This window comes from Cetorhinus maximus, chromosome 21 (genome assembly GCF_964194155.1).
Source record: "Cetorhinus maximus chromosome 21, sCetMax3.hap1.1, whole genome shotgun sequence".
Lineage (NCBI taxonomy): Eukaryota > Metazoa > Chordata > Chondrichthyes > Lamniformes > Cetorhinidae > Cetorhinus > Cetorhinus maximus.
Window position 1 is genome coordinate 75,468,397 of NC_135899.1, and position 14,688 is coordinate 75,483,084.

At 44.8% G+C, this 14,688-nt stretch overlaps 1 protein-coding gene across 1 annotated transcript in view; it reads right to left on the bottom strand.

The window, feature by feature from the left end:
* The window catches only part of e2f2 (E2F transcription factor 2), a 43,923-nt gene extending 31,089 nt beyond the window's left edge, over positions 1 to 12,834 (bottom strand). Inside the window, exon 1 of the mRNA XM_078566294.1 lies at positions 12,586 to 12,834. Within this exon, the coding sequence (XP_078422420.1) occupies positions 12,586 to 12,834 (249 nt within the window). The remainder of the gene's footprint in view (positions 1 to 12,585) is intronic.
* Between the last annotated feature and the right edge of the window lie 1,854 nt (positions 12,835 to 14,688).

A 14,688-nucleotide genomic window follows, 5' to 3' on the forward strand; every position in this document is an offset into this window, starting at 1 on the left:
CCACTGAGCCACGTGTGAACAGTTGGATCCCCAGTAGAAACCGCTCAACAATCCCCTGTTCCCTTATTACTTCTGCGTTGTGGAGATGGTGACATATCACAGCATTGGCTATCTGACTATAAAAATGAGGTACCAACCCCAAGAGAACATACTGTCTAATTAAGCCACAGCGTTCTGAAAATTCTCAAACCCACGGTAGATTCAGATTCCAAGCACCCCAAAGATTCAACGGGTTAACCCCTTTGTGGTGTAGTGGGGAGTCACAGAGAGTTGGAAAGTCTCGGGGTCGAGTTTACTGCCCTCAGTTGCATTAGTAGGAACGGCATCAGGAGGTCCTTGGCCCTGAATTCGAGTAGGACCAAACCAGAGTTCCCAGTCGTATCCCAAGAGCATTTCCTGGCTGCAAATATCCGTCACGCTATCCATTAGACATGGGTGAGCTACTGGAGGCCACCAGTGCCCCTTTGAACAAGCCCAATCGCTCAGGGTGGAAATTTGGTAAAACAAAAAGTAGAAATAAATCTCAGCTGCAAGCACAAATGAACACAGAAGGAGGACATTCAGCCCATCAAGCCCGCACCAGCTCTTTGGAAGTGCTATCCAATTCATCCCACTCCATTTGCTCCTTAACCACAGTCATGAAAATTACCTCCTGATTAGTTATTTATCTTGTATGGAGAGGAAAGGGAGAGTGAGACAGACGAGGCGCTTTTGAAATCGATGTTGAGGAAATCACAATAAGTACTAAAGATCAGACAATCGTCAGTATTTAATATCCAGAGCCTACCCCAACCCCAAACAAAGATGAAGAAAATTCAGATAAACATTCCTTCAGTGTGTGATAAGGTGAAGAGACACTGATTTCAGGAAATAAGCTCACACCTGATAAGATTGAGCAACGTGTACTAGGCTTTATCACCTCAAATGTGTATCTTTAGATTGAAGAAAAAAACCTAACAATCATGGAATGAAGAGGGTGTTAGCAGGGATTGGACAGAGAACAGGAGACACACAACCTTAAAGTATAAACCAGGGCAAATCACTACACACTGCTCTCCTGCCCTTGCATTCTCCCATCATCACTCAACTAACTACCCCCTAGTTAAGATGTTGGCACTCTAGTTGAAACGTGTCCATGCCAGATTGAAGGAAGATGAATGTTTTCACCCAAACACATACCATGCCTCGCCATTGCCAAAGACACTGATTTGCAATTAACCAGGTTCAAAGTTCCTTATCCCACATGCTGCCTTCCTGGAGAAATGAGGTAGCTGTCCACAAGGGATGGGGGAAAGAAACAGGGAGTCAGCCCACAGTGCTCCACCACCACACCCCCGCTAAGCAACCTGCTTTGGAGACCTGCGAACAAGTCATAGGACAAAGATACCCAGGACCAAGCTGGAGTATAAAATACAACAACTTGCATTTATTTAGCACCCTCAACCAAGTGAAATATCCCTAGGTGCTTCACTGGAACATTAAACAAAACTGGGCAACAAGCCCCACAAAGGGAGATATAAGGGCTGGTCACCAAAAGCTTTTAAAGGAGCAACTGAAAGGGCAAGAGAGAGGTGGAGATGTCGAGAGGTTCCAGGAGGGAATGCCAGAGTTTAAGGCTTAGCCAGCTGAAGGTATGGCTGCCAATAATGGAGTGACGAAAATCAGGTTGTACAAGAGGCTAGAATTGGAGGAGAGCAGAGATTTCCTTGGATTGTAAAAGTAGATGAGTTTACAAGGATATGGACAGTCAAGACCATGGAGCGATATGAAAACAAGGACAAAAATAAAAAATGTAGGCGTTGTTGGACCAGGGGCCAATGTAGGTCAGTGAGCACAGCGGCTGATGGAGAACAGGATATGGCACGAGTGAGGGGACAGGCACCAGGGATGTGAATGAGCTCAAATGCTTAAAATTTTAAAACACTTCAATAGTGCAACAGGCCACTACTGCATGCCTACACTAAAATAAGACATCATGCAAATATTTGGGTCAAACATCTCGGTTGTAATGAAATCGCAACAAAGAAGAGGTCGATAAGAGCCTCCTGGGATGAATGAAGGCCGTGACAGGTAAGAGTTCACTGCTAGGCGGGAAATGAGAATAGGACTAGACCAAGGTGCCAACCACCTAGTGGCCAATCCAGCAACTGCACCGCCCCTTGGCAAAAATTAATCATAAAACACAACCGCAACCATTATTAAAATTTGAAGAGATCCCAAAGATTCTCCTTCGCCTTAGACAGCTTCCATTGTTGCAGTGTGACCATTCCTTAACTACGAGCCATGAGTAGCTTGGCAGGCTGTTCAAATTGGGAGCGGCAGAGAAACAAAATCGCAACCATGTCAACTTCATTTGGCACTCCATGCCAAGGCACACGCTCCCAGGCATGGGAGAAGGGAACATCAAAAACAGGAGTGAATTTTGGTTTCTCATTTTTATGTCAAAACACACCAATTTCACACATTTGGAACAAAAATGAAAGGGTTTGATTGGATGTGGAGAGGATGTATTCACCCTCTCGGTTGGGGGACCATAAATATAATACAGCCATTCATAAATCCAGTAGGGAATTCAGTAGCAACTTCTTTGCCCAAGGAGTGGTTAAAATATGGGGCTCACTGCCACAAGGAGGAGTTGACACGAATAGCATAAATGCATGAATGCGTTTTAAGAGGAAGCCACAGAAGTACATGAAGGAGAAAAGGAATAGAACTGATTTTTTAAAATTCATTCATAGGATGGGGCGGCCACTGGCCAGGCCAGCACTGATTGCCCATTGCTCTGCGTCTGAGTCACACGTACGCCAGGCCAGGTAAATACAGCAAATTTTCTTCCCTAAAGGGCAATCGGCAATGCTTTTGTGGTCATTCATCAGACTTTTAATTCCAGGTTTTTATTCAATTCAAATTTCACCATCCCACCGTGGTGAACCCGGGTCCTCGGAGTATTACCCTGGGATATGACTCCAGTGACAATACCACTGTGCATTATGCTGGGAGGAGGTTCATGTAGAGCATAAATGCCAAATGGTCCCGTTGGGCTGAATGGCTTGTTTGTGCTGTAAATTATTGTAAAATCACAACTAATCCAATCATGCTGAGACTCGAGCTCCCAGCTATGAGACGAGTGGGGATGGAACCAAGAAAGGGGTAAATGTTTGACTCCTATTTCAGTGTCAAAACGTCCCGGTTTCACAAACATTCTTTGGCTGTAAGGTTGTTGAAAAAAAAAAGAGATAAAAAGAAAATCTAGTGAGGCCCCACCTCTTCAGAACCCCAGCTCAACCAACCGGTTATGGCACATTTTATATTAGATCATGCAGAAAATCACAGAGAAGATGGCAATTAAATTGACGACACTCATGAAAAAAATTTAAAAGTTTGGTTTTGTGGTCGAAGGTTGGGAGCAGTCTGGGCTAACCAGAAACAATGGTGTGGCAGACATTTCTCCCCTCAGTGCTTCCTTCTCCATATTCCCCTCACATCTGAGATCTTTGCCTGAACTGGAATATTGTCTGGATATCTGACAGTCAAACATCAATAAATGCAGCTTGAGGTGCTTTATATTGGTGCAGCCCTCCCTTTCTGCCCCACTTCTCTCTTCACCTATCTCTACCCTTCCCCCTATTGCTCTCTCACTCTGTCTCTGCTTCTCTTGCGCCCCCTTCCTCCATTCCCTCTCTCTCTCTCTCTCCCCCTCTCAAAACAATCCGACATTTCTTTGAGGGCACAATTCACAAACACAAGTTGTCCCCATCGGTGAGTTATCTTAGTCTTGGAGGACAATAATTAATTAATCGCAAGCATGAGGGCTAATCTGAGAGGCTCCAATTCCCAGCGTGCAGCCTCCCTAATGTGGGGATGCAGAATTACTCTCGCAGTGTATTACCCCTACCTCCAACCTGCACCCTCGCCCAATGTTCCAGGCCTGGGGCCTCACCACCCAAAGTTACTCAAAATCACGACAAGCCTTGATCATCCCCTCTCCGCTGCCCCACACCCCAACGAAAGAACCTAACAGTAGAGGTCCTCGGGTTTTGTGAGCATATACAACATGCTATACAGTCCATTTGCTTTATTTGGAGCACAAACTCTTCCCCTCAGTCCCAAAGGATGTACCTCACCCACACAGTTCCACAGAAACTTGTTACAGATCGGCAAGAACCAAGGTTCACAGTGTCCAAAGTGTATGTAGGCATACTGAAGCTCAGTAGCCAAGGTCAGACATTTTGCCCACAGAGCGCATTCTTGTAACATAGCGCTATTTGTCCAAACTAGAATAACAACAACCTGCACTTATATAGCCCCAAACACAGTAAATCATGCCAAGACACTTCACAGGTGTTATCAAAATTAGAAAAATATTACTGTGCCACATAAGGAGAAAGTCAGGTAGGTGACCAAAAGCTTGGTTAAAGAAGTAGGTTTTAAGAAGCATCACAAAAGAGAGGGTGGGGGGGAGGCGGTTAGGGGGGGGAATTCCAGAGTTTAAAGCCCAGGCAACTGAAGATATGGCCACCAATGGTGCAGTAATTAAAATCAGGGATGTAGAATAGGCCAGGATTGGAGGGGCCCAGCTATCACAGAGGGCTGTAGAGACGGAAGAGTTTACAGAGATAGGGGTGAGGCAAGGCCATTTGAAAACAAGAAAAGGAATTTTAAAATTAAGGCATCACCAGACGAGGAGGCAGTGAGCACAGGGGTGATGGGTGAATGGGACCAGGTGCAGATTAAGATATGGGCAGCAGAATGAAGTATTTCCCTGCAAGATCACCTGAAGCAGAGTTAGACGACTCCCAGACCACTGACAAGTGAGCCCGGTTTGGTAAATCATCAACAGCACTTTGGTGTACTGACAGCCTGTGCTTGACCCAATAGAGGCCTTTATAATTAGGAAAAGGTTCGGTAGGGTCGACAGAGGAGATGTTTCCACTTGTGAGAGGGTCAAAAACAAGGAGACGTAAATATAAGCAATGTCGTTACCCAGGGATTGGTGAGAACGTGCAATGAGCTACCACATGGAAGGCTTGAGGCAAATAGCATAGATGCATTTAAGGCTAGATAAGTACAGAGGGGAAAAAGGAACAGAAGAAAATGCTGATAGGATGGGTGGGTAGGGTGCTCATGTGGAGCACACACACCAGCATAGTCCAGTTGGGCCAAATGGCCTGTTTCTGTGCTGCAGCATGCTATGTGATTCCATGCAGTATAGGATTGCCACCAACTTGCTTGCCTTCATCTCAAGAGACTTTCCACGTAGGTCAGGTTGGTCCCTAGTCATGTCCTACCTTCCAATCTCATCAAATTCATCTTCACTCCCACCCCCACCCAGAGCTCTGCATCTCCAAGCTACACTCACAGCTACACCATGGCCACAGCTGTGCCCTGAAGTGAAGGGAAGCAAGAAGACAACATCGAGTCAGACCACATCTGTTGTGGTTTCACGGTGCCCACGCATAAGCATTCATGGATGTTCAAAGTATTCAAAAATTACATTTAAAAAAAAAACACCACCTGGTTGCTGACTCATTAAAATCCAAACAACCTTCCAACATCTCCAGGACCAGTCTCACAGAACCTGGGCCATGTTAAGCAATTAACTTCATTGGAAGCTTAGCTGGGCCTTGCTGCATATATACGTCCAATAAGCCCTGTGCAGTCCATCACTGGCACCGCAAGCTACAATTGCATCGGTAGAGTTTGGAGGGATAAGTATAACACAGCATGAGTGGGTGTAAATGTACTAAATCACACCTGCCCTTGCTCCAAACCCTTACTCAAGGAATAAATCTACTCACGCCAGTCTAGAAAGCTTCAGTTGAGCCCCAACACTCCCTCAGTCTTTTGGGAAAGAAAGTTCCAGATTTCTACTACCCTTTGTGTAAAGAAGTGCTTTCTGATTTCATTCCCGAATGTTGCAGCTCTAATTTTAAGATTGAACAAGTATGCACAGAGTCTGCCATCAGAGATAACACTCGTTATCTGAATATCTCACTATACTGAATCCCAATATCAAAGACCTCAATCAACCACCCCTTAACTTTATCAATTTTAAATTCCTCCACCATTAGCGGCTATACCTTCAGCTGCTCAGGTCCAAAGCTCTGGAATTCCCTCCCTGAACCTCTCGGCCTCTCTTTCCCTCCTTGAGATACTCCTCAAAATCCACCTCTTTGACTAAACGTTTGGTCACTTACCCGACTAATCTCCATGTAGCTGTGTGTCAGGTTTTGTCCTATAACACCACTCCTGTAAAGCACTTTACTGGGCTAAGGGCTCTATATAAACACAAATTGTGGTTGTGTTCAAAATGGCTGCCACTTTTGCCACTACATCAGAGATATTTCTCAGGGAGGTGATAAGCTCTTTTAAATGGCAAGACTCATCAGTAAGAGGTTAGTCTGCTGAAAAGTTGAAGGTCCAGGTTTGCCTTGCCTCAAATGGCTGTCCTCGTGCCCTAGGTGCTGTTGGAAGGGTGGTTCACTTATTGTACATTTTAAAAAGGGTCAGCACCAAATTAATCAAAGCAAAGAAAAACTGCCCCAGCACATGGGAACTTGAGGAACAACATCAGCTTAAAAATTAAAAACATATGAAAATAAATATCTGCCTTCCAAAAGACAGCAAAAGCAGTGGCCTTACATGGGATAAGAGCAAAAGAGAGCCAGGCATCTATCACCTAGTCCTGTCCCAGTATTGTAAACATTTTTCAGCCAAAATTTAAACGTGAGCTGGTGCACTGATAAGCTATAGTCGGTGAGTATTTGAATGCGCTTAGCCTCAATTATGCTCACTTCCAGTGTGCTGTTGTACACCCTAGTTTCAGCAAGTCTCAACTATTGCCAACACTTGGCACAGGGAGGAAAAAAGAGTGAAGATGAGGTTATTCTCCTGCCCCAACGAACAGCCATCTTAGTTGCATCTCAACAACGAGAGAAAAAAAAAATCAGCATTGATTGTGGCTCAGCTAAAATGGATCCCTTCCAAAACCAGCCCGCCTGGTTGGGATACCAGTTTGAAGGTTGCGTTCAGGGGTTAAGTTATAACTAAATGGCAACCAAATATTGGCAGCTGCAACATCCTAACTTATTATACAGCTGAAGTGGTGGAACATAGAAATACACAGGCAACACACATGGCCAATACCAGGAAATTTGAGGAGGAAACTAAAATAGGCAAACGTTCAGAGGGCATTGGGCCCAACACACAAGCCACGTTTCCATAGCTCAGTCTCACTACATTCTTTCCAAAAATGCACCCAATTTCCCTTTGAACCCATCAATACTGGCTACTTCAATCACCTGCCCTAGTAACTATTATTCCACAACTCTATTACCCTTTGGATGAAGAAATTTCATCCCTCATCCCTTTTTGCTGATAATTGTGGGATATTTCAGCTCATGTGTCATCTCCCTACTGGTTTCCTTCACTGCTTCAAAATACCAGCACTACAACCCTCACTCATTAGGTTAGGGACAACAAATGACAAACTCCATTGAGACAAACAGGCAACACCTGCTTAGTTACAGTGAGAGAGCACTGCAAGCCACACGAGTGGGGTGTTAAACTAGCATTCTGATTCCCTCAGTTCCTCTGCCTTAGAAATGTTCAAAGACTCTGCTTCCACCGCCTTTTGAGGAAGAGTGTTCCAAGGACTCACCAGCCTCGGAGAGAAAAAATTTCTCCTCATCTCTGTCTTAAATGAACGATCCCTTATTTTTAAATAGTGACCCCTAGTTCTAGATTCTCCCACAAGAGGAAACATCCTCTCTGCATCCACCTTGTCAAGGCCCCTCAGGATCTTAAAGGTTTCAATCAAGACAGGTAAGCTTTTTGCAGAGCAGGCAGCGGGCATCGTAGATTGTTCTGGAAGCCTGTATATCACAGAGCCCAGAGAAGGGCCACAAAGTTAATGGCCCCGTTTCCATTAATTTACATTCCATCAAGGAATGTAGGATCAGGAATCGGCCATTTGGCCCATCGAGCCTTCTCCGCCTTTCAAACATATCATGGTTGATCATCTACCTCTACCCCACTATCCCCATGTCCCTTGATGTCAATAGTCTCTAGAAGTCTATCGATTTGTTTTGAACGTGCTCAATGATTGAGCTTTCACATCCTTCTGGGTTTGAGAATTCCAAAGATTCACCACCCCATGACTGAAGAAATTCCTCCTCAACTCAGGCATAAATGACCTGCCCCTTAATCTGATTTGATGCTGAGTTAGGATTTAACCGTCAAGTGAGATAACAGCACTGAGGAACAGCCCTTTCCAAACCTCTGGGCCCACAGCATTTAAACTGGACAAGGCAACAAACAAGAAATGCACAAAGCAGGGCCTTACTGAGAGCTAAATATCCGGCGCTGCAACTGACTCCAGGGGTTCAGAGTTGGACAACCCTACCTTATGCTGCATGAACTTCTCTCACCATAGCACTGGTGGTGGGGGAGGGGGCAGTCAGACATAGTCAAGATCCCAGATTGCTTCCAGTCTGCGCTCAGTTAACCAAGCACAGCCAGTACGATGTCAGCACACCACTCTTGGTCTCCATATCTTTAGGCTGGTGAGTTAGCTAAGCAGTCAGGCTTTCTGCACCCCTCATCACTAAGCTACAAACAACCCCCCCCACCCCTTCAACTAGTGTGCCCACCTGAACAGCAAAGCGAGGACAGAATCAGGATCAGCTTCCTGCTGTGGCCAACTAGCCTATCAATACTCACTATGTTAGTAAAGAATGGGGGGGGGAGTGCAGTGTAGATTTACCAGAAGGTAACCCTTGAACTCTAGATATGAAAGAGAAATTATACAAACGAGGGTTGTATTCCCTGGAATTTAGCAGGCCAGGGGGTGATTTGAGCAAGTTTTCAAGATATTAAGGGGAACTGACAGGGTAGATTGGGAGAAACCATTGACGCTGGATGGGGAGTCTACAAATTAAAGCCAGACTTTCAATGAAGCTAAGAAGCACTTCTATACGTAGGCTGGAGGAAATTTAGAACTCTCTTCCACAAATGGCAACTGATGCCAGACTAGTTGTTAATTTTAAATCAAAGGTTGATAGATTTTTATGAACCAAAGGTATTAAGGGATACAAACAGACCAATTAGGAAGAGTAGGCCATTTGGTTCCTCAAACTTGCTCCACCATTTGATAAGCTCATGACTGACCTGATTGTGGTCTCTCCTTTCCTGTCTATGCCCTTTAACTCCCTTGTCAGTCAAGAATCTATCTAACTCAGCCTTAAAAATATTCAATGACCCTGCCTCCAATGCTCTCTGGGGAAGAGGTTCCACAGACTAATGACCCTCAGAAAAAAATTCTCATCTCCGTGTTAATGGGAGATCTCTTATTTTTAAACTGTGTCCCTGAGTTCTAGTCCCTCCCACAAGGATACAAATCCCCAGCATCCACCCTTTCAAGTCCCCCCCAGGATCCCACATGCTTCAACAAGATCACCTCGCACTCCTCCAAAGTCCAATGGACATAGGCCCAACCCATCAAACCCCTCCTCCCAAGACAACACCTTCACCTCAGAAACCAGTCAAGTGAATCCGCCCTGCAACACCTCTTATGCTATTATTTCTTTTCTCAAATAAGGAAACTAAAACTGCACGCAGCACCCCAGACGTGGCCCCACTAACATCCTGCACAACTGCAGCAAAACTTCTCCACTTTTACATTCCATTCCCCACAACAAATGACATTCCATTTGCCCTTCCAACCACCCATTCTACCTGCACGCCAACCCTCCGTGATTCATGCACCAAGACACCCAGAACCCTCTGCACCATAGAGCCAGGAAATCTATCTCCATCCAAACAATACGCTGCTTTTCTATTCTTCCTGTCAAAGCGGACAATTTCGCAGCCTCCCAGGCCCAACTTCCATCCGCTAAATTTTGCCCACTCACTTAACCTATCTATATATCCTTTTGCAGACACCTTACATCCTCTTCACAACTTACTTTCCTAACTATCTGTGTATCAGCGACAAATGTAGCAGCCATACTTTCAGTCCCTTCATCCAAGTCATTGACATAGCCTGTAAACAGTTGAGGCCCCAGCACTAATCCCTGCAGCACTCCACCTGTTACATCTTGCCAACCCAAAAATGACCCATTTATGCCAACTCTGTTTCCTGTTAGCTAACCAATCCTCTATCCATGCTAATCCATTACCCCCTAGACCATGAGCTCTTGTTTTGTGTAAACACCTTTGATGTGGCACCTTATCAAATGCCTTCTGGAAATGCAAGTACATCACATTCACAGGTTCCCCTTTATCCACGTTGTTTGTGACTTCCTCAAAAGGACTCTGATCAACATGATTTTTATTTCACAGAACAATGTTGACTCTGCCTGATTGCATTAAGATTTTCTAAGTGCCCTGCTATAGCCTGCTTAATAATAGGTTCCAGCATTTTCATTATGACAGAAATCTAACTGGCCTGTCATTTCCTGCTTTGTTTCCCTCCTTTCTTGAATAATGGAGTTACATTCGCTATTTTCCAATCCAATGAGACCTTTCCAGAGTCTAAAGAATTTTTTGAAAATTAAAACCAATGCATCTACCATCTCAGCAGCCACTTTTTTTTTTAAGACCCTAGGATGAAGTCCATCAAGACCTGGGGACTTGTCAATCTTTCATTCTAATAACTTTCTCAGTACCCTTTTCCTGGTGATTGTAATGAAATATTTCAACTTCCTCTTTCCCTTTCACCTCTTGATTACAATTATTTCAGGGATGTTATTTGTGCCTTCTACAGTGAAGGCAGATGCAAAATACCTGTTCAATTCCTTATTTAAAAAAAAAAGCCATTCTTTGCTATTATGGGGCCAAGGCAGGCATATGGAGTTAAGTCACACATCATCCATGATCTCATTGAATGGCAGGACAAGCTCCAGGCACTAAATGGTGTCCAAAACAAAACCAGAATTACCTGGAAAAACTCAGCAGGTCTGGCAGCATCGGCAGAGAAGAAAAGAGTTGACATTTTGAGTCCTTATGACCCTTCAGCAGAACTGTTCTGCTGAAGGGTCATAAGGACTCGAAACGTCAACTCTTTTCTTCTCCGCCGATGCTGCCAGACCTGTTGAGTTTTTCCAGGTAATTCTGGTTTTGTTTTGGATTTCCAGCATCCGCAGTAGTTTTTTGTTTTTAACTAAATGGTGTCCTCCTGTTTCTATGTCACCTGGGGGAGGGGGGTGGGTTGTGCGGGAAATGTACAGGCACTGGAAGGGGCAATTGGACTGTAATCCCATCTCAGCGTCTTCAGGGGAGGAAGTACAATGGGGCAAAGGGGATTTATACAACATTCGAGAGACGACAAACTGGAACACCATCCATAACACACAGGAAACAGTGCACCCTGTAAAGAAACTCCCCAAAGGAACAACTTTCGCCACTAGAGTCCTTCCCTAGAAAAGCAGCTCAGTCAAGAAACTCCTTTCCCATCCCCCACAAAAAAAGTAGGTCATCTACCAAATTAGAAATTGTCTACAAACTGGAAACAGTGGGTGCATTTTGGTGAAGATATCATCTCTGATGCACAACCTCCCTAATCCATGAGAGAACACTTTAACGAGCTCAGTAATAAAGGTGTCACAGGTGAGTATTTGCTAACTTGCACATACCCCATTGACAAAGGAGGGGAGCAGATCATTCATTAGTCAGGTGGGTCTGTACAGAGGCAAAACTAAACCTAAACATTAACCCACATAAGAGATATTTAAAATTAAAACAGGTACCTTTTACAATTAAAAGGTAGATAAATTTTTAGCAGCACCTTTCCTAGTGTTTTGAAATTAGCCATTACATTTTCACGTTTTTATTTTAAATTTCTCTTCTGGGGGGCGGTTCTGTTCTGTTCCATTTCATCTTCTGAACCACAAGCTGTCTACACTAAGGTTATCAATAAATATCACCCCACTTCCCCCACCCACCCAGTAAAAATATTTATTGATGAGGCTAAAGGTTTTGTGCCAATAAAGTGCCAAAGCCTGGTTAGTTTCATTTTCATTCATTTTAACGTCACATCAGGAAACTCCAAAAATCTCCAAGCACCTTGACCCCTATATTTAAAATGTAAATATTTCGAAAGCCCTTTTCATGAAGAGCGTGACTCAAAGCAACCTCAGCAAAAAAAAAAATTTCTGATAGTGACAGTTCGATCATCTTCTAAGGAAAAAGATCAATGCGTTTTGATGACAAATCTGCAGGCTGTGGAAACTTTTTTTTTCTTTGCATTTGGAATAAATACAAAATTAAGACAGCAAAGAGTTGCAGTAAAGTAAGCAGCCATCTGATCCGCTTCGCTGTTACAATAGATCCTTATTGCACAGCTAGAAAGCGAAACCTGCTTTCACACCCCCCCTACCCCGCCACCCCAAGTATATACAAAGTGGGTTATTTTTTGCAATGCTATATGCTATATTTAAAAAAAATGTTAGAGAAGGGGCGAAGTTAATTTCCCCACAGTGATATTAACGCACAAGCGAGCTGATATCTGCAGGAACTCAGCTAAGCACACAAGTATAAATGCACGCTTATTTCAAAATGACTATATAAATTATAAATTACACTTACCGGCAGGCGTCCTGTGCTGGTCCTTATTGTTCTAACTTCAGGTCCTTGAGGGGTGGTGTACAAGCAGTCCCCACTGTGATCAGAGTACATTGCTCCTGCAATCTGGGTGAAATAACTGGCAGGGATGGTGGGGATCTGGGGGCTACACAGTCCCGTGCTCCCATTTTCCACGTTAGTAAGTTTTTTCTGGGAACTGGCCACCACCCCGATGATCCCCCTGCCTGGGGCTGGGGAAACTCCCTTTGGCATTTTTTTGTTTTGCAAGGTAACAATCTTTCCCCCCCTCCCCACTCTCCCCCTTTTGTTTGCAACGAGAGAGAGAGAGAGAGAAGAGGGGCAAAAATGGTTAACTTCAAACCGGGATTTGGCTACAAAATAAAAAGCAAAGTCAACAAATGCAGACATATAAATGATGAGCGAAGCCTCGGGGTTAAATTGCAGGGGGTCTCGCAGCTGGTGTCGCTTTGGCTGCAGCAGGATGCAATGGATTGTGAAAAGGTCCCCCCCTCTGAATCAGAGGGAAAAATGGCTGCAGAAACTGCTACCAGCTCCTGAATACAGCCTGATTCACAGACTCTGAAACTCAGCCTCTGGCGCCAAAGCCTGTGCCGCGAAATTCATATTTCCCGCCATCTGTTGCAAATGCCGGTCGCTGATTGGTGGGTAACTGACTCGGATACATGCAGCACCGGCCAATCACAGCGCTCGGACTCTTAAAAGGTCTCTTAAAGCGAAAGGCACAGTTACAGACTTTGGGGGAAAAAAAGCAAAATACTGCGGATGCTGACTTTGAAAACTTGATTCCAGCGCAGGATTTCACAACGCCCTTATCGATTTTATCTTTTGCAATTAGAAAATTCCGTTTTTAGACACAATGAAGATCAGTATTGTAAAGTTAACTGGCAATGCCAAAACCTGGAAGTGTAAACTTTATTAAGTATAATTGATTAATTAGCAATTAATTATTTAACACGTATTGGGGGTGGCAGGGCAGGTGATGTCTGCGATTGCAGGATGTGGGAGATCTTGGATACCGGTGTCATCCAGGGCAAACACGCCTGCGGTAAGTGTTTGTGGCTGCAGGAACTCTGGCTCCAAGTTATTCAGCTGGAGGCTGAGCTGCAGACACTGCGACGTATCAGGGAGGGGGAAAGTTACCCGGACACTTTATTCCTGGAGGAGATCACACCCCTTAGAATGGAATCTTCTGATTTGGTCAGTGGTCAGGGACAGGAGGGTGTGACTGTAAGTGAGGCAGGTAAGGGAACCCAGAGGGCAGAAGCGCAGGAGCCTCAGCCCTTGCAGTTGTCCAACAGATCTGAGGCTTTTTCAGCTCGTTTGGATGAGAGTGGGAACTTCAGGGTGGATGAGCTAACTGGCCACGGTATCGTGGTGCAGGATGCCATTCAAGCCGGAGGAGTGGGGGGGAGTTACAAGGGAAATAGTGGTAGTAGGGGACAGTATGGTCAGAGGGATTGACCCTGTTCTCTGTAGCAAAGAGCGAGAGTCCAGAAGGCTGTGTTGCCTGCCTGGCGCCAAGGTTTGGGACATCTTCTCGGGCTGGAGAGGAACCTGCAGTGGGAGGGGGAGGACCCAGTCATCGTGGTCCATGTTGGTACCAACGACATAGGCAGGACAAAGGAGGAGGTTTTGCATAGTTGGTATGAGGAGTTTGGCACCAAATTAAGAGGCAGAATCTCAAAGGCCATAATCTCTGGATTATTACCTGAGCCACGCGCAAATTGGCATAGGACAAATCAGATTAGGGAGATGAATGCGTGGCTCAAAGCCTGGTGTGAGAGAAGTGGGTTCCGGTTCATGGGGCACTGGCACCAATACTGAGGAAAATGGGATCTGCACCATTGGGAAGGTCTACACCCAAACCAGTGTTTTTGTGAGCTGCATAACTGGGGAAGTAGAGGGGGTTTTAAACTAAGTAGTGGGGGCAAGGGTACAAATTTGGGAAGATGGGGTAAATCAGAGAGTAGAGACAAGGCAAGAGAGAAAGGTATTACGAGAAATGAAAAATAGACCTGACAGGAAGGGATAGGGAGTACAAATCTAGCAGTAAATCAACAGATGAGACTAGAGTTTATAAACAGA